The 21,243-nt window shown below is 38.7% G+C and overlaps 1 protein-coding gene across 2 annotated transcripts in view; it reads left to right on the top strand.

Annotated features, from left to right (window-relative positions):
* IFIH1 (interferon induced with helicase C domain 1) overlaps window positions 1-21,243 on the top strand; it is a 77,307-nt gene that overhangs the window by 13,319 nt on the left and 42,745 nt on the right. For both annotated transcript variants that reach the window (XM_049887311.1, XM_049887312.1), the window contains exons 2-3: window positions 3,676-3,844; window positions 8,335-8,481. In XM_049887311.1, the coding sequence (XP_049743268.1) occupies window positions 3,676-3,844; window positions 8,335-8,481 (316 nt within the window). The remainder of the gene's footprint in view (window positions 1-3,675; window positions 3,845-8,334; window positions 8,482-21,243) is intronic.

Here is a 21,243-nt window from a genome sequence, read left to right as displayed (position 1 = left end):
ACTTTGCCAAAAGAGTAAAAATAGAACCTACAGACTGGGAAAAAATTTTTGTTTATTACAAATCAGACAAAGGTCTAATCTCCAAAATCTACAAGAAAAACCAACAACTCTACAACAAAAAGACAAATAATTCAACTTAAAAATGGACAAAGGAAATGGACATTTTGCCAAAGAAGACATTCAAGCAGCCAACAGACTCCTGAAGAAATGCTCTTGATCACTAGCCATTAGAGAAATGCAAATCAAAACCACAGTGAGATACCATCTCACGCCGGCATCCCTGGCACGAATCAAAAAAACAGGAAATAAATGTTGGAGAGGCTGAAGTGAGATCAGGACTCTTATGCACTGCTGGTGGGAATGCAAAATAGTACAATCATTTTGGAAGATGATAATAGCACTTCCTTAGAAAGCTAGAAAAGAAACTACCATATGATCCAGCAATCCCACTCCTAGGAATATATCCTAGGGAAATAAGAGTCGTCACACGAATAGACATATGCACACCCGTGTTCACTGCAGCATTGTTCAACAATAGCAAACATATGGAAACAACATAGATGCCCATCAACAGATGACTGGATAAACAAACTGTGGTACATACACACAATGGAGTATTACACAATGGTAGAGAACAATGATGAATCTGTGAAGCGTCTCATAACATGGATGAATCTGGAGGACGTCATGCTGAGTGAAATAAGTCAATCACAAAAGGGCAAATATTGTATGAGACCATTATTGTAAAAACTCATGAAAAGGTTTACACACAAAAAGAAACAGTCTTTGATGGTTATGAGGGAGGGGAGGGGTAGGGATGGAAAAATACTAAATACACAATGGTTAAGTGGTAACTTTGGTGAAGGGTAGGACAGCACATGATACTGGGGAAACCAGCACTACTTGTACAAGGCGAGGTCATGGAAGCTGCATAGACACATCCAAACTCCCTGAGGGATTGAATTGCTGGGTTGAGGGCTGTGGGGACCATGGTCTAGGGGAACGTCGAGCTCAATTGGCATAACATAGTTTATAAAGAAAATATTCTACATTCTACTTTGGTGAGTAGTGTCTGGGGCCTTAAAAGCCTGTGAGCGGCCATCTAGGATACTCCATTGGTCTCACCCCTTCGGGAGCAAGGAAGAATGAAGAAAACTAAAGATACAAGGGAAAGATTAGTCCAGAGGACTAATGGACGACATCTACCACAGCCTCCACCAGACTGAGTACAGTACAACTAGATGGTGCCTGGCTACCACCACTGACTGCCCTGACAGGGATCACAATAGAGGGTCCCAGACAGAGTTGGAGAAAAATGCAGAACAAAATTCTAACTCAAAAAGAAAGACCAGACTTGCTGGCCTGACAGAGAGTGGAGAAACCTTGAGAGTGTGGACCCCGGACACCCTTTCAGCTCAGTGATGAAGTCACTCCTGAAGTTCACCCTTCAGCCAAAGATTGGGCAGGCCCATAAAAAAAAAAAAAAAGAGAGACTAAAGAGGCACTCCAACCCAGGGGGCAAGGACTAGAAGGCAGGAGGGAACAGGAAAGCTGGTAATAGGGAACCCAAGTCTGAGAAGGGAGAGCGTTAATATGTCGTGGGGTTGTTAACCAATATCATAAAACAACATGTGCACTGTTTAATGAGAAACTCGTTCTGTAAACTTTCATCTAAAGTACAATTTAAAAAAAAAGAAAGCTATAACCAAAAAAAAAAAAAAACGAAAACAAAAAAATGTTGATAAGAATGTGGAGAAATTGGAATCTTCATAAATTGTTGGTGGGAATGTAAAATGGTTCAGTCGCTATGGAAAACAGTTTGGTAGTTCCTCAAAAAGTTAAACACAGAATTACCGTATGACCTAGAAATCCTACTCCTAGGCATATACCTCAAAGAATTGAAAACAGGTGCTCAAACAAATAGAAGTACACACATACATAACAGCACTGCTCATACTAGGCAAAAAGCAGAAACCACCTAGATGTCCATCAGTGGATAAATGGATAAATAAATTGTGATATATATTATCCAGCCATAAAAATGAATGAAGTACTAATACATGCAACAATGTGGATGAAGCTCAAAAACATTAGGTTAGTCAGTCAGTCACAAAAGGCCATATATTGTGTGGTTCTATTCATGTGGAAATGTCCAGAATAAGTAAATCCATAGAGACAGGGAGCAGATTGGTGGTTGCCAGGATATGGAGAGAAGAGGGAATGGGGAATAGCTGCGTAATGGGCACAGGATTTCCTTTTGGTGATGGAGATGTTTTGGAACTAGACAGAGGGGGCGTTTGCACAGCATCATGATGTACTAAATGCCTCAGCATTGTTCACTTTAGAATAGTTACTTTTATGTGGATTTTACCTCAATGAAATTTTTAATAAAAGGACCCCTGGTGGGTATATTAAGCATTTCGCTGCTAACTAAAAGGTCCGTGGTTGGAACCCGCTAGCTGCTCTGTGGGAGAAAAGACCTGGCATCCCCCTCCCTTAAAGATTACAGTCTAGGAAATGCTATGGGGCAATTCTACTGTGTCATATTTGGTCGCTATGAGTCAGAATCGATTTGACACAAGAACAATAGTAAAATAAAAAAGGTTACAGAATATATTTATAGGAATAGAAAATACATAAATTTTGTAGGAAAAAATTAATCTAGGCTAACTCAAATTATACACAGAAGACAGGCAGATAGATAAGAAGTTTTGCAAATATCTAAGTCAGTATTTCTCATCCAGGCTGCTGATGAGAAGAATCCCATGAGATCTGTATTGCTGTATTAGGAATTAGGGAGGTATGCTGTGATAATGACGATCTACATTAAAAAGGAATTTAGATTAATCTAAAAGAGAAATTATATAAAGGCTAAAGATTCTAATCAATGGAAGTAGGCATAAATCTGCTCTACACTTTAAAAAGGGAATAGATATGGAAATAAATTTGTCTCATAATAATAAGCACAAATTAAAGAAAAATTATTATAGCAATAATAAATACTGCAGATATTAAATAGGCAAGAATATAAATCTGTGGTAGTAACTACTTGCTTCATAATGGTAATAGTGAACCAAGAGGAGCTGGATAAGAAACGTTCAGCTTCCCATTTATAGACTGTATGGGTTGAAAGGAAATAGCAAGCCCTAGATATACAGAAATTCTGTCCCTGGGTGGCGCAAATGGTTAACCACTCTCCTATTAGTCTGCTGGGCAAGGTCACAGCTTTGAAAACCCTGTGGAGTGCAGTTCTACCCTGCAACACATGGGGTCACCATGAGTTGGAATCAACTCATCAGCAACTGCTTTTTTTGGGGGGGGCGTAGTTTGTTTTGGGGGTGGTTAGATACACAGAAATAAATTGGTACAGACGACATAACATGGCTGTAGACACTTTGTCTCTTGTACCCATTATTCAGAACATTTATTTTCTAAGTGTCAGGCTTGAGTATCTAATTGGCTTAAAAAAATGGAAAAATGGCATACGTTTACAAGGCTGCTTTGTCCAGAGAATCCAGAGTTACCACAAGTAGCACTGCTGTTTTCTTTAGTGTTTTAATCTAAGCCTTTATTTATACTTAAACTAGTTGCTCAATTTTTCTAAAGAGTGGCTCCTGTTTAAATTTATTCGGAAGATATTTTATCTTCTTTAATTCTGTTTTTCTCTTAAAACAGATTTCTGCTGCAGAAAACCATGGAAATGAATCAGGTGTAAGGGAGCTACTGAAAAGGATCGTGCAGAAAGACAACTGGTTTTCTACATTTCTGACGATTCTGAATCAAACAGGAAACAACAACCTTGTCCTAGAGTTAACAGGCGCCAGTAGCTTTGAAAGCAATGCAGGTATTTTTAATTTTACTGAGGAAGATTTTGCACATTTTGCCTAGTGATTGAGAGTTTAATGAAGCCGGTAGGCAAGATGCCAAGCAGTGGAATATTTAGAATCAGAATTTTAAAACTGGAGGGATTTGAGATATCTATTTCAGCCCCTTTACCAATGAGGAAACTGATGCCTGGGAAAAGATTGACTTTCCAAAGACCACAAAACACACCAAGCTGGGCTAGAATATTGGTGTGGATTCTTAGTCCAGTACTCTTTCCATCTTATTTTGAAAACAAGATGATTGCCTGAAATTTTTATCAAGATATTTTGAACATTTGAACATTAAGTATGCACAAATAAATTGAAATAAAATATTTTAGTAGCTATTACAACTCTGCTGCATCTCCTGAGCATTTATATGAATTTTTAAAGAATTTATTAAACATTTGATAAAAGATCTATAATTGCCAACGCTGAAATTATTTATTGTGAGCTTAAAAGTTAATAATAGTAACATAGCCCTTTTAAATATATGATTAGTAAATTTCATATGAAATTGCTGTCTTACTTTTTTTCATACATTTTTGAGAATATCATATGTTAAGACAAGTTAAAAAGTTAATAGGTAATAAATGATTTAAATGAGTTATAATCATCAGAAGGTTACTTCACTTATTCCATTCAGTCAGTCATTCAACTAACATTTATTGAGTGCGTATTAGATGCCAGATAGTGTTCTAGGTGCTGGGGATATAGGATAAAATGAGCCATACCAATTCCTGCTCCCACAGACGACACTTTCTAAAATAAAAACAATAGTCAAGAATGCTATAAAAGAAAATCCATCCGAATAATGAACCAGAGTTACTGAATTATTAGTGTAAATAGCTTGTTATATCTTTTTATGTTACATTTATGAAGAGTCTTTATTTTTGTCCAGAAGTTTGAAATAGACACATATATGTGTATAAAAGGAGCCTGGGTGGTGCAAGCAGCTTGCAGTCTGCTGCTGACCTAAAAGGTTGGCAGTTCAAACCCACCCAGGGTCTCCGTGAAAGAAAAGACCTGTTGAAGCCAAGAAAACTATGAAGCAGTTCTACTGTATAATACATGGGGTTGTCATGAATCAGAATCTACTGAGTGGCAGTGTTTTTTTTTATTTTTTTTGGTGTGTATATATGTGCACACACATATATAAAGAGAAAGCAACACAGAGATAGAGTCAAATATTTTCTCTATGAGCTACCTAAAAACTTTAATGAATTATAAAATAGCATTGATGAACCTGTGTGCAAATGAACCACAGTGAGTGAAATATAATCAAGATGGCTGGGCAAAGTCCCTTTTTTCTACCTCAAAACAAATGCTGTCTGATGCCATATATTTGAGAGCCCCATGAAGTTTGATGCTTAAGAGGCCTTGCACCTCTCCCTTCTCTCTCGAGTTATTCAAGGAGTTGGAGAGCTTACTCAGTCAGTGGGGATCCATCTAGCTTTCCAATATCAGGCAGTAGTTACATGGTTGGTCCACCAGCAAAGGTTTCTGCTGCCTTTGCTTCTGTTTCCGTGGTGAAGTGTAACTGTATAAAAGTCCTTCTGAGTTGGAGGCATTTTTCTGTTAGGTTTTGATGGCCAGAACAGAGTTAGCTGTGATTATTGTAGCTGTTAGGGTCCAAGCCCAGGATCCAGGCTCTGAGTCATCAAATACTGGATCCTTCACTTACCTGGTTATGTGACCTTGCTTTGACCAGGTACTTATCCTCTCTGTGCCTCAGTTTCCTCTTCTGTGAAATGGGGGTAATATTACTTATATCCCGGGATCTCCATGAGTTGGAATCAGCTCAATGGCAAGTAAAAACAAAAAACAAGTGTTATTTTCGGGACTGTTGTTGTTGTATGTGCTGTTGAATTGATTTCAACTCATAGTGACCCTTTAGGGCATGGTAGAGCTGTCCCATAGGGTTTCCGAGGCTGTAATCTTTATGGGAGCAGATCACCAAGTCTTTTCTCCCAAGGAGCTGCTGGTGGGTTTGAATGCTGACCTTTAGGTCAGCAGCTGGGCACCTAACCTTTGAACCACCAGGGCTCCTTTTTTGTTGTTGTTATTTTATGGTCTCTGTTTTTTTTTAATAATTTTTATTGAGCTTTAAGTGAACGTTTACAAATCAAGTCAGTCTGTCACATATACGCTTATATACACCTTACTCCATACCCCCACTTACTCTCCCCCTAATGAGTCAGCCCTTCCAGTCTCTCCTTTTGTGACAATTTTGCTAGTTTCTAACCCTCCCTACCCTCCCATCTCCCCTCCAGACAGGAGATGCCAACACAGTCTCAAGTGTCCACCTGATAGAATTAGCTCACTCTTCATCAGCATCTCTCTCTCCTACCCCCTGTCCAGTCCCTTCCATGTCTGATGAGTTGTCTTTGGGGATGGTTCCTGTCCTATGCCAACAGAAGGTTTGGGGACCATGACCGCCGGGTTTCCTCCAGTTTCAGTCAGTCAGACCATTAAGTCTGGTCTTTTTATGAGAATTTGGGGTCTGCATCCCACTGATCTCCTGCTCCCTTAGGGGTTCTCCGTTGTGCTCCTGGGGCTCCTTTTTGAGGACTAAATGACTTAATATATATAAAGGTCCCTAGGTGGTACAAACAGTTTGCACTTGACTGCTAACCTAAAGGTCGTCGGTTTGAACCCACCCACTGTCTCCCGTGGAAAAAAAGGCCTGGCAATCTGTTTTCATTAAGATTACAGCCAAGAAAACTCTATGAAACTGTTTTCTGTAGCACGTGGGGTTGCCACGAGTCAGAATTGGCTCGACAAGAACTAACAACAACAACATGCAAGGGCTTGTATGGTAAGTACAAAATAAATTGGCTTTTACAGGTATAAACCCCAAACATACTTAATATCTACCTCTCAACAACGTCAAATTGGCTTCTTGCCCAAGGTCAAAGCAGCTTTCTTAAAGAAGTACTCCATACACAGTTGGACACATTTTTCCCTTATTGTTTAGGGTAGGCTAATCACAAATGGGGAAACCCTGGTTGCGTGGTGGTTAAGCACTACAGCTGCTAACCAAAAGGTTGGCAGTTTGAATCCACCAGGCGCTCCTTGGAAACTCTGTGGGGCGGTTCTATTCTGCCCTATAGGGTGGCTATGAATCAGAAGACTTGATGGCAACAGGTTTGTTTTTTTTTTTGGTTTTAATCACAAATGGAGCCCAGGAGGCATGGTGGTTAAGAGGTTGGCTGCTAACCAAAAGGTTGGCGGTTCAAATCCACCAGCTGCCCCTTGGAAACCCTGTGAGGCAGTTCTACTCTGTCCTGTAAAGTCTCTATGAGTTGGAATTGTCTCAATGGCAATGGGTTTGTTTTGGGGTTTTTTTTGAATCCCAAAAGATGCTTTAAGAAATTTCCTTTATGGCATCAGTCCTCTCTGATAGATTGTACTTTCAGAAGAAGAGAAACTCTTATTTTTCTTTGAATTCCACGTAGGCCTTAATAAAACATGCACATTTTTGTTGAAGGAAGAAAGGGCAGAAGGGAGGGATGGACTGAAGGAAAAAAGAACACAGAATATTTCATTGAATTAAAAAAAAAAAAATCCCCAGAAATTCAGACTACATGAATTTAGGCTGACATTAAAGCAGATGCACATCGTGTGTAGAATGCACAGCGAGGAAACAAAATGGCAGGAGCACAAGCTAAAGAAAAAAGCCACCAAATTGGCATTTCCCTTAATTCAGCCTTAAATGTAACTTCGTGTTACTGAATAAGTGAATTGCTCCCTAACAGGTGATTGTCAGATAGGAAAGCATCTCACTTTTCTCATGATCAGCACATTACTAGATTGTCTTTTAAGGTAAAATCCAGTCCTTACAAAACCGAAAAACCCAGTGCCCTCGAGTCGATTTCGACTCACAGTGACCCTATAGGACGGTGTAGAACTGCCCCATAGAGTTTCCAAGGAGTGCCTAGCGGATTAGTAACTACAATTCACTATGTCAATATTAAAAATAAAATTACTGTGTCATATCAAAAACCATGTTCTGAGCTTTTCAAAATGTGAAAGTATTGAAGTATATTCAGGTAAATCTCTATTAGGGATCCCCATTTTAATTTCAAGATAACAGTTGTTTTTAGGGTGCTGTCTGGTTGTTTTCGACTCATAGCGACCCCATGTGGCAGAGTAAAACTGCCCCTTAGGGTTTTCTTGGCTGTACTCTTAACAGAAGCAGATCACCAGGTCTTTCTCCCAAATAATAACAACAGCTATTTATATTGTATAAAAGCTTTAAGTATATTAAGGTAATTCAAAGGCAATTTCAAAGAATTTAAGTCTATTCAGGTAAACCTCTATTAGGAACCCCCATTTTGTTTTCAAGGTAACGATAACAGTTATATGTATGTGCTCTCTCTCTCACTATGTGTATATATATGTATTATACACACATATATATAGATTCATATTCTACTATTGTTGACATTTCTAACACTTTTATTCACAGAGATTGAGAATTTATCACAGAGAAATGGTCCTGAACCTAAAGAGCCACTTCTTCCTGCCACAGATCAGCCAAGTTCCGAGTACGAGCACTGGGACATGGAGAATAATTCATCAGAATCGTCTTTTGCAGATTCTTCTGTAGTTTCAGGTACTTGAAACACATATAATTATGAACATTTTACATACACGAATTGTCATTTCCAGAAAAATCAGTTGGTGCACTGATGATGACATGAGCTGTTGAACAGAGGGAGACAATTTGGACTTTGGGGTTTCGTGAGCATTTTTATTAAAATAATATTTTAGAGGTGAGTAAATTAAAATAATTTCTCTTTTGTGGCTACAATGTGTTTAAAACTAGTACAGCATTAACCCATTGTCGTAAAGTGAATTCCAACTCATAGCGACTCTGTAGGACAGCGAAGAACTGCTCCCAGGGTTTCCAAGGAGTGGCCGGTGGATTCGAACTGCCGACCTTTTGGTTAGCAGCCAAGCTTTTAAGCACTGCATCACCAGGGCTCCAGTACCACATTGTTGTTGTTGTTGTTAGGTGCCGTTGAGTCAGTTCCGACTCATAGCGACCCTATGCACAACAGAACGAAACGCTGCCCAGTCCTGAGCCACCCTCATAATTGTTGTTATGCTTGAGCTCATTGTTGCAGCCACTGTGTCATCCCGTCTCATTGAGGGTCTTCCTTTTTTCCGCTGACCCTGTACTGTGCCAAGCATGATGTCCTTCTCAAGGGACTGATCCCTCCTGACAACATGTCCAAAGTATGTAAGACACAGTCTTGCCATCCTTACTTCTAAGGAGCATTCTGATTGTACTTCCTCCAAGACAGATTTGTTTGTTCTTTTGGCAGTCCATGGTACATTCAATATTCTTCGCCAACACCACAATTCAAAGGCATCAATTCTTCTTCGGTCTTCCTTATTCATTGTCCAGCTTTCAGATGCGTATGATGAGATTGAAAATACCATGCCTTGGGTCACGTGCACCTTAGTCTTCAAGGTGACATCTTTGCTCTTCAACACTTTAAAGAGGTCCTTTGCAGGAAATTTACCCAATGCAATGTGTCTTTTGATTTCCTGACTGCTGCTTCCATGGCTCTTGATTGTGGACCCAAGTGAAATGAAATCCTTGACAACTTCAATCTTTTCTCCATTTATCATGATGTTGGTTGTTAGCCCAGTTGTGAGGATTTTTGTTTTCTTTATGTTGAGGTGTAATCCATACTGAAGGCTGTGGTCTTTGATCTTCATTAGTAAGTGCTTCAAGTCCTCTTCACTTTCAGCAAGCAAGGTTGTGTTATCTGCATAATGCAGGTTGTTAATGAGTCTTTCTCCAATCCTGATGCCCTGTTCTTCTTCATATAGTCCAGCTTCTCGTATTATTTGCTCAGCATACAGATTGAATAGGTATGATGAAAGAATACAACCCTGACGCACACCTTTCCTGACTTTAAACCAAGCAGTATCCCCTTGTTCTGTCCGAACAACTGTCTCTTGATCTATGTAAAGGTTCATCATGAGCACAATTAAGTGTTCAGGAATTCCCATTCTTTGCAATGTTATCCATAGTTTGTTATGATCCACACAGTCGAATGCCTTTGCATAGTCAATAAAACACAGGTAAACATCCTTCTGGTATTCTCTGCTTTCAGCTAGGATCCATCTGACATCAGCAATGATATCCCTGGTTCCACGTCCTCTTCTGAAACTGGCCTGAATTTCTGGCAGTTCCCTGTTGATATACTGCTGCAGCTGTTTTTGAATGATCTTCAGCAAAATTTTGCTTGTGTGTAATATTAATGATATTGTTCTATAATTTCCACATTTGGTTGGATCACCTTTCTTGGGAATAGGCATAAATATGGATCTCTTCCAGTCAGTTGTCCAGGAAGCTGTCTCCCATATTTCTTGGCATAGACGAGTGAGCACCTCCAGCACTGTATCTGTTTGTTGAAACATCTCAATTGATATTCCGTCAATTCCTGGAGCCTTGTTTTTTGCCAATGCCTTCAGAGCTACTTGGACTTCTTCCTTCAGTACCATCGGTTCCTGATCATATGCCACCTCTTGAAATGGTGAACATCGACTAATTCTTTTGGTTTGTTGCATTCATCGTCAAAAAGAACGTTTCAAGATCTATCCTGAAGTACAGTGCTGTCAGTGGTAGGACAATATCCATACGCCTACAAGGAAGACCAGTTAACATGACTATTATTCAAATTTATGCACCAACCACTAGGGCCAAAGATGAAGAAATAGAAGATTTTTATCAGCTGCTGCAGTCTGAAATTGATCGAACATGCAATCAAGATGCATTGATAATTACTGGCCATTGGAATGTGAAAGTTGGAAACAAAGAAGAAGGATCAGTAATTGGAAAATATGGCCTTGGTGACAGAAACAATGCCAGAGATTGAATGATAGAATTTTGCAAGACCAGTGACTTCTTCATTGCAAATACCTTCTTTCACCAACATAAATGGCAACTATACACATGGACCTCACCAGATGGAACACACAGAAATCCAACTGACTACATCTGTGGAAAGAGATGGTGGAAAAGCTCAATATCATCAGTCAGAACAAGGCCAGGGGCCGACTGTGGAACAGACCATCAATTGCTTATATGCAAGTTCAGGCTGAAACTGAAGAAAATCAGAGCAAGTCCACGAGAGCCAAAATATGACCTTGAGTATATCCCACCTGAATTTAGAGACCATCTGAAGAATAGATTTGACGCATTGAAGATTAGTGACCAAAGACCAGACGAATTGTGGGATGACATGAAGGACATCATACATGAAGAAAGCAAGAGGTCGTTGAAAAGACAGGAAAGGAAGAAAAGATCAAGATGGATGTCAGAGGAGACTCTGAAACTTGCTCTTGAACGTCAAGCAGCTAAACCAACAGGAAGAATTGATGAAATAAAAGAATTGAACAGAAGATTTCAAAGGGCAGCTCGAGAAGACAAAGTAAAGTATTATAATGACACGTGCAAAGAATTGGAGATGGAAAACCAAAAGGGAAGAACACACTCGGCATTTCTCAAGCTGAAAGAACTGAAGAAAAAAATTCAAGCCTCAAGTTGCAATAGTGAAGGATTCTATGGGGAAAACATTAAATGATGCAGGAAGCCTCAAAAGAAGATGGAAGGAAATGTACCTCATTAGTGTCTTGTAAATATGAGCACATTTGATTCTATTTTACTTTACACGGTCCTTGTAATGTGATAAATTGTATCAGAAGCATGTCTTATATTTCATGATTTACAAAGTACTTTCAAATACATTAACTAGTTTAATTCATCTAAAACCCCGAGAATTAAATAGGGCGGTTACCTTTTTCCTTTTTTTGCAGCCTACAGCATCTCAGAGAGGCTCAGAGGCATTACAGAGGCCAAGATTAAGACTGTAGAAGGGAAGAGGAACCCTAAACTAGGATTGGCTTGAGTTGGAGTAACTGATGCGTGTGAGAATTAGATACCACCATGTCCTCCTTTTTGACACTGAAACAGCCCTGAAAGAATCAAAGTAATTTATTTCCCCTCTCTAATTTGCTCATGATTATGTAGGAGAATCCTGCCCCTCTCCGACTTCTCTCTAAAAGGGCTACATTCTATTTTCACAAGAAATAGGCACTTAAAGTTGGTGCTGTGCTGGTAAATGTTTAACGACTGTCTCCCTAGTGGAAAAAAAAGTCCTGGTTGTAACGTTTGCCAGTCTCCATGGTGTAAATACTTCCACTAAGGATGATTTTAAGCCTCCAACATCACGTTGGGAAGATATGCACAGTAACACACCATTACATAGCATTTCCACCATGTTGTTGTTGTTAGGTGCCGTCGAATTGGTTCCGGCTCGTAGTGACCCTATGCACAACAGAATGAAACACTACAGGGTCTTGCACCATCCCCACAACTGCTGCTGTGCTTGAGCCCATTGTTGCAGCCACTGGGTCAATCCATCTGATTGAGGGTCTTGCTCTTTTTCACTAACCTTCTACGTTACCAAGCATGATGTTCTTCTCCAGGGACTGATCTCCGCTGATGACATATCCAAAGTATGTGAGACTATGTCTCACCATCCTTGATTCTAAGGAGGATTCTGGTTGTACGTTCCACCATACAGATATAATATATATAAATAACCTCATGAGCATAAATAATAGAAAGGTGGTTAAGAAGTGATGAGTTTCAAGAATTTATTACCTTTGTTTTTAATGGTAAGTTTGGATAATTTAATTTTTAGTAATGGCTGTGTTTTACAACTGGTTCATGAAATTACTGAAAGTTTAACAATTGGCTCTTGTGAGTCAGTGTAAACTGACTGTAGCTCACCACTGCAAAGTCCTAGTGTTTTCTACTTACAAAAATAATAAATCTGCATTGCAGAAAATTTGGAAATCAGAGAAACGGACAAACAAGGCACCCATATTTCCACAGTATGGTGTTTATGTGTATATTCCTGTTCACATTTGAGTATCTGATTTTCCAATCTTTTTTGGGTACGTGGATGCATACACCAAAAAAACCAAACCCTTTGCTGTCCAGTTGATTCCAACTCAGCAACCCTATAGGACAAAATAGAACTGCCCCATAGGTTTTCCAGGGAGCGCCTGGTGGATTCGAACAGCCAACCTTTTGGTTAGCAGCCGTAGTTCTTAGCCACTATGCTGCCAGGGTTTCCAGACGTGTATATATAATCTCATTTCTGTTGTGTTCATTGGATATACTTCTGAAGCACAGTTTTTAGTGGCTGAATAATGTTCCCACCATTTGGATGCAGTATACTTAATTAACCAACCTTATTTTTTTTTTTTTATATTGTTGAGCACTTAGGATGTTTCCAAATTTCCACTGTCATGAATAATGCCAAGATGACTCTTCATACATATGTCTCAATTTATTGCTTAAAAAACATATTCACATAATAGCAATTGCTGGATCAAATGATTTAAACAGTTTTAAGACAGGTGATACTTAATGTCATATTTTCCTCCAGAAACTTGTACCAATTTACATGTCTCCAACAGTTTAGAAGAGAGCCCATTTCCTGGAATTCTCCTCCACAAGAGTGGATATCATTCTTTTCAATCTTTGCCAATTTTATTATTATTAAAAATGATATTTTACTTGAATTTGAATTTTCTGATTTCTAGTAAAAAACATTTTATTAGGTATAGTGAAAGATATAAACAGATTGATTTTCTTCTTGTTGTTAATTGCCTACCCTTTTTTCTATTGGGGTGTTTATTTTCTTCTTGCTGCTTAATATGAACTATCTAAATATATGTCAAAGGATTGATGTCCTGTGGGGCTCTGGTGGCACAGTGGTGAAGAATTTGGCTGCTAACCAAAGTTCAGCAGTTCTAATCTATCAGCTGCTACTTAGAAACCTTATGGGGCAGTTCTACTCTGTCCTCCGAGTCGGAATGGAGAAAGGGTTAGGTTTCTTGGTTTTGTTTATGGAATTTGTTTTTTAATGCAATGTTCTGCAGCTTTAATGAGCATCAGAATGACCTGGAGGAGAGGGTCTTGTAGAAATGCAGAGTCTGATTCAAGAGAGCCTGGGTAGGGCCTGAGATCATGCATTTCTAAGCTCCCAGATGCTGCTGGTGCTGCTGGTCCTAGAATACACTTTGAGGATTGAGATTTTAATAGAAGAGCGAAGTTTTAAACCTTGAATTCTAGAAGATTTTTGTTTTTTTTTTTTTTTGAGCAGTTGTGCGTTCCTTCAGAAATCATGATTCTATAGGAATGCCAAAATTCCCTACCTGGATGTGGAGTTTTCACATTTTAATAAGGTTCCTTGGTAGTTTACCTGACATCCCTGTGAATTACGAGCATTTTCTAAATTAATATTGGAAAGAATGGAAAACTGGCCCGAGGCTGGGAGGTGGCCTGTTCCTGTGTCTCAAATGAAGGTTTTTCATTAAAGATTGACAGCCTGTGATTTATCTTTCTTTCTTTCTTTTTTTTTTCCTACTTATAATTAAGCTTCAAGATTCATCTTGTGAAAAAAAAAATCTGATCTTAATTATGACCACATGGATACAGTGCCCCTTCACGAGTTCCCTATCTTACCCCGCTGTCCCTAACTTCCCTCCGTCCCTTCTTTTCATTTAATAAATGTTTACCGAATTCCTCTCATGAACCAGGCATTGCATTCAGTACGGTGGATACAGTGGGGAACCAAACAGCTATGGCTTCTGATGGTGGTGTCAGCCAAAGAGTAGAACCGCGCTCCTTGTAAGCGCTACGGAAGAAAAGTACACAGCGCATTAAACTATACCATCGCGCCAGAACAAGGAAGAGTACAGTAATCTGTGCAGTAATCTAAGGACCCCCCAATTCACAAAGCCTTTTGGTCTGTAGGATCCTTGTGATGTCTGCACTTGGTATGTGGATTTAGCAATAGGTTGGTCCAGTCCATTCTAACCCTTTCCAGAGCAGTAACAAAAACAATTTATTTCAGAAAATGTAGCACTTAGACACTTCTATCGATAAATGCCGTGAATCATTCCAAGTGTCTGTTGGCATTCTTGTTGCTCATCAAACTGAGACTTACTGATATAAATACCTTCTAAAGTGCGTTGGTCCAGCAAAGTTGTTGGAGTTCTTTTGATTGAATTTTTGTTGCAAAATTTGCTATAGAGGGACTTTGCCATTTTAGGGATTTTTTGACAAAATTAATAATAAACATGAAAGCCCTCCACACTATCTAATACATATTTTTTTGTTTTGTGTATCTTACTGATGTTGATAATGTACAATCTTTATTTTCAAATCTAATATAATGGGTTAAGATTTCAGATACAGTTACCAAACTAGCATTTAAAGAAACTTGTTATTTAAGCTTCACACATTCTGTAAGTATGGATTTTTATGTGTAGAAAGAAGGAAAAATAGGAGGTGAAATTTAAATTATTTCTAGTTTTAAATTAAGACCTTTCTAATTTTTGTTTCTGGACCCATTTCTAAAATCATTTTTTTCAGTGCATAGTAATCTTTATGCATGCAAATATTAATTATTGATAGTTTTAATGCAAATATTCTTTACTCATTGTTCTCTGAGCCCCTTTTACTCCTTGATGAGTAGTACACACTACCGTTAGTAACAGTGACTCATGCTGGCAACAGTTTTTAGTCACATCTCTCCTTCAACCCAGGGGTAATGTATCAGAATCTCCTAGTGGCTGGTTACTTGGGGGCTGGCATTTCTTCTTCCTGCCTCCTTCTCCCATTATTGACAATCAATAGCTTCCCAGTAAAAATGTGGTTAATATATACAATAATTAGATATAGCAAAACTTTTTTTTATTCACGCATTTCCAAATGAACACAAATAATTTCTAAAAGATATTTGAATAATTCTCAGCACTATTAAGATTTTAATGCTAGATGCTGTCATTTTTGTTCTGAAATCACTGGTCATCTTACAACAAGAAGATATTGGAAAACTTAGGTGTTTCTCTAAATTGCACTTCTTCTCTGGAAAACATCAGAGGGACATGAAATCCACATTCATTTTCTTCTGTTAAAAATATTTTAATTATAGCAAATTAACAACTACTTGGATTATTTAAATACATAAGCTTACAGTAATATTAGCTGTACAGTCATTTTTAATTGCCTTCATTGTTACTTTGTGAAAATGAATAAGTAATGATTTTACCTGGACTTTTTTATTATACTACTTGGGGTCAGCGTGAGTTGGAATCAATTTGACAGCAACCAACAACCACAGATTTTAGAACTTAATGTTCTATAATAAAATGAAATCAAACCAAATGAGATTTAAAACTAAATAAAATGTATTACATTTGGAATAGAGTTATTTGTGTGTAGAGTTAAGCTGGAAATCCCCCCAATTTATCTTTCTATTCTGGATCTCCCTGTTGTGACTGAACTAGAAAATGCAAATACCTCAGTTTGGCCAGCAGAGGGCACCTTTACATTTATAAAGAGGATGAAATTCTGCTGTTTCCTTGGGGAAGATGATAATGTAACAGTGTAGAGTGCCATGCGTGATTATACAGTGCGCATGACTGTGAAGACATGCGTATATTTTGATTTATATATTCCTTCACGTGAAGATTTTAAAATTCCACCCCAGCTAATGAGCTTACCAACCTGCTTGTTTTCAGACTTTAATACCTTCTTTTTCATATTTCCCCATATGTTCCACTCCTTAGGTTTATCCGGTGACATTATGCTTTGGAATATATTGTGGATATATTTTGCATAGATCAAGTTCTGTAGGAGGGGTTTAAAAATTGACCTTTATAAAACAGCCTCCTTCTCCCTGGCCCAATCTGTTATAGCACTCTTTTTGTTGTTGTTTTGTTTTGCCTTTTTATAGAACAAAGTCCAATCTTAAATTTGGACTATACTAATTTCGGTATAAAATTTATCCTTACACTCGAATACCAGAATAATGCTCTATATTACTTCTAGAAACTTAGAGATTTCTAGAATCTTTAGAAATATATGCAATAGAATTTGAAAGCTTAGTGGGGAAGATAAATTGATAAAGTAGTATACAATACTGTTGTATCAGAATCACCCATACTATTTCAGGATTGGTTTGAATTGAGACAAGTATCTTTTCTCCTTTTTTTTTTTTAATTGTGCTTTAAGTGAAAGTTTACAAATCAAGTCAGTCTCTCACACAAAAACTTATATACACCTTGCTACATACTCCCAATTGCTCTCCCCCTAATTAGACAGCCCGCTCATGTCCATTCCACCAGCTTCTACCCCCCTCTATCCTCTCATCTCCCCTCCAGGGAGGAGATGCCAACATAGTCTCAAGTGTCCATCTGATCCAAGAAGCTCACTCCTCACCAGCATCCCTCTCCAACCCATTGTCCAGTCCAATTCCTATCTGAAGAGTTGGCTTTGGGAATGGTTCCTGTCCTGGGCCGACAGAAGGTCTGGCGGCTATGACCACCGGGGTCCTTCTAGTCTCATCCAGACCATTAAGTCTGGTCTTTTTACAAGAATTTGGGGTCTGCATCCCACTGTTCTCCACCTTTTCTGCTTTTCTAAATTTAGTTGCCATTCATTTCTGGGAACTAGCAGTACCAGCGAGGCAATCCAAAAGACAGATATTCTTTTAAGCCAAGAAAGAGAGAAAGACTGATATTGGTGTTTGTTAAAGGATAACATAAGTTTCTATTTTATTTGAAAACTACCGTGAGCCATGAGGGTCAGTTTTTAATAGCTCCAGGAGGGTTACTTTTCGTATCTCAGGAATGAGGACATAGGTGTTTTGCCAGAAAGAAATCTCTCTAGCATACAGCTTGTACATGCCCAATTTATTTTCATGACATCCCTTTATGGCTACATACCTAAAGCTTTTTTTAGCAGAGTTTCAACAAAAGGTGACGATATTGACTTGATAATAAGACCTTGTCCTCCTGCTATTTTAGAGTATGGATGAAGAGTCTAATGACTAGAATCCAGAGCAGTAGGAAGAAGGAAAGGAGTTGGCCACCTTGTACCACTGAGGATACCAAGCTCTGGCATAGCCCTCACCCTCAAAGGGTTTATAATCTAGTGCACAAAACAGGGCCCATGCCCCAATGAGAAACAGTAATCTATTATAGCAAAAAAACAAAACAAAAACAAAAAACAACAACACTTGAACAACATATTAAAAGATGAGGAAAGAAGACTTGTGAGAGGAGGAAGACTGATCAGAAAAAGCTTACTAAAGGGGAATTTAAAACATTTCATCTGAGCCTCAAGGGTCCGATGTTGCATTTGGAAACAGAGGTGGCAGGCGGCATTCCAGGTTGCAAGAGCATCCTGTACAAATGCTTGGGTGTAGGAAAGTTAGAAAGTGTGTTCAGGGGAAGAGTTAAACTAGAAGGGGAGCATTTGTGGAGAGGCGTGATGGAAGATAAGGCTTGCAAGATCAATGAGAGGCAATGAATTTCTCTAAGTATAATCTGAGCTACTGCTTTTCCTAGGACAACAACAACAACAAAAAAACCATAAAAAGTTTGGATAATTGCTAAGTACCAACCCAGTGCACGTATGATCATCTCAGATTATGTTTGTAGGAAAGTCCTTAGTGAACTATGTCCAGTGGGGTGCGGGAGCCAACTCATACTGGCTTGCAAGAGCTGAGTGTGCCCTTCTTTTCCCAACATCATGCTGGTAGTTTGAAATCGGCCATGATGAGAATATTTAAATCATGGAAATTGACAATTGCTTGTAAATCAGGTTTTTTTTTTTTTTTCCACCTAAAGAGCCAGTTGTTAAGCATTTACAAGGACACCCTTAAATGCATCTCTCCACTATTTTCCTCACATCTGCTCAAGTCTGCTTAACTCACATACACCTTCTTGAAGGGTGTTTGCCAGACAAAGAGGCTTCCAACTCATCTTCTACCTTCCAATCCCTAAACCTCGTTCCTGCCAAAACTTGCTTCCCATGTGGTCATCTGGCTTGTACTCCGAACTTGACTCCACTTGAGGTCTTCCCACCTCTGTGACTGACTGGCAATGAAAGAATGGGCCATTCTCACAATCATGGGTTATTCTCAGAACCCTGTACTTTAATAACTGTGTTTCTATGTTGAGATCCAATTTAAAAAGGCCAGAGAACACCGATGATACAGTTTAAGCCAGAATCATTGCACAAAGTTCCAATTTAATTCTGGCTGAAACATTTCCCCAGTAGAAGTCCTATAGACAGGAGAAGAGGTGCTCCCTGGGTAACCATGTGGGCCCGTGGCTCTAGGAGAGGGATTTTTCTCTTTGGGGAACTCATTTCCTAGAAGCTTGGATCCAGGAGAGAATGTGCAAGGTGGGTGGAGGTGGCTTCTCCCCATTCTGCTGGAACACATGTTCCCTGGCACGAGAGCAAAATCTGACAGACCAAAATGTGAGTGTGTGCGTGCGTGTATAGATCTATATACATAGAACTGAAAATAAAGGTGATCTATTTCCTTTCAAAAGAGATGGAAAATAAGTTATTTCAAAAGAAAAAGAAATGTATATTGTTAGCAGTATGGAAGTGAGCACACTAAAGAAGCCCCTGGGTCTTTGTGTGTGTGTCCCTGTGTTCACTGGCACTTAAAACTTTAGAGCAAGTCTTTGACATTCCAGGTTTGATATTCTGGGTTTGAAATAGAGGGAAGGTGGGATAGCCAGGAGTCCCCGAGTGGTGCAAATGGTTAACGCGTTTGGCTAGTAACCGAAAGGTTGGCGGCTCAAGTCCACCCAAATAATTAGCCGTTACAATCCCTATGAAGCATAGCTCTTTCCTGACATGCGTGGGGCCACCATGGGTCAGAACTGACTCAGTGGCAAATGGTTTTTAACTGGGGATAACTAAAGAGGAGAAGCTAGCATGGGTCATGAGGTCAGAATTATAATAAACAGAAAATTGCCATGAAAACTGAACTTATACTAATTGAGGACCTTATATGCACTAATTCTTAGGCAAATGGAAGCTGTCTGTGCTCTTCTTCATTCTTCCCCCCCTTGCATTGTTTTTTGCTGTAACACAAACCTATTTTTCTGGAAGAAGAAATGGATGACAGACTGAGGCAAAGTGAAAGAAAGGAAAGATGTTCTGTGGAGTGAGAAATACATCTAGGCTGAAAATTGGAGGGACACTACCTGACAAGAAGAGAAGTTAAGAACCAATTTGTATGTTACCTAATTAGGCTTAGCTCTTTTTGTCAACCAATTGTTATAATAGTATTTTCCAGCAGAGGGCAGACTTTACATGGCAATAAGTCTAACAGGAGTTACAAAAGGTTTGTTTGAATTTTTTTTTTTTTAGCTTCAACATTTTTGGTTTCTAAATGGTTTAAAAATATTTTAAAGTATTTAAGGTTTAGGGTACGTTAAATATAAAATTTCTTGGATGCAGGTTAATATTTCTGCCTTAATAGTAAAATTTTCAAGATGTGGTTGTGAAATGAGGCCGTTTTTTACGTGGCTTATGGACTGGTCTTAAAACCCAAACCAAACCCATTGCCGTCGAGTCGATTCCGACTCATAGCGACCCTACAGGACAGAGTAGAACTTCTTCATAGAGTTTCCAAGGAGCACCTGGTGGATTCGAAGTGCCGACCTTTTCTGGTTAGCAGCCATAGCGCTTAACCACTATGCCGCCAGGGTCTTGGACACTATCATTGTAAGCACAGCTATTTTTTGTGTTGTTTGCAAACTTATTACAGAAAATTCTATTTCAGAGTATAATTTTCCCTCATTCCAATAAAGTTTGATGTGAATACTTGTTTTCTTTAATAATTAGAAATTTCCACCATTTTCTAATCTGTTTCATAGCTAGCTTTTGTATTTTCCCTAGAGGAAATAACACCTTTATAAAAGCTAACTAAACTGATTATACAATCTAATTCCAATATTTAAAACCCCTCTAAATAGCAACCTTATCAGAATATAAGGTTTGTTTGTTTTCATTTCCTTGTTCTAACAGAATCATTTTTACAGTAAATGAGAAAGTAGAAACTCCTGTCTATATTAAAACAAAATAACAAAACACGTTAAGTCACTTATTAGCAGTGACTGAGCTTAGCCCTGGAGCCTGATCTGTTTGACTCCATAGCATGTGTTCTTTTCAAAGCAACACCCTGCCTCCAGTTGACTCTCTTTAATCTGACCTATTTTAAAATCACAAACACAAGACTTTATTCATTAGGACTTAAGTCCAGGTTGACATGTTTTGGAAAGTACAAAGAAGGAAATAAGACAATCCTGTACAAATCAGTTGCAGAAATTCTTGGCTTAGAAACTCAATAGATTGGTTTAATTTTGTCATTCTGTAAACACTTTCTTGATCCTGCTTTTTGGGGGTGTGTGTGTGTGGGTGACATGTAATTTTTAAGTGAATGCGAGAGGAAATCTCTGGGGAAGG

Source organism: Elephas maximus, chromosome 6 (assembly GCF_024166365.1).
Source record: "Elephas maximus indicus isolate mEleMax1 chromosome 6, mEleMax1 primary haplotype, whole genome shotgun sequence".
Classification (NCBI taxonomy): Eukaryota; Metazoa; Chordata; class Mammalia; order Proboscidea; family Elephantidae; genus Elephas; species Elephas maximus.
Note: the sequence above shows the minus strand (reverse complement) of the source record. Positions and strands in the feature narration are given on the sequence as shown.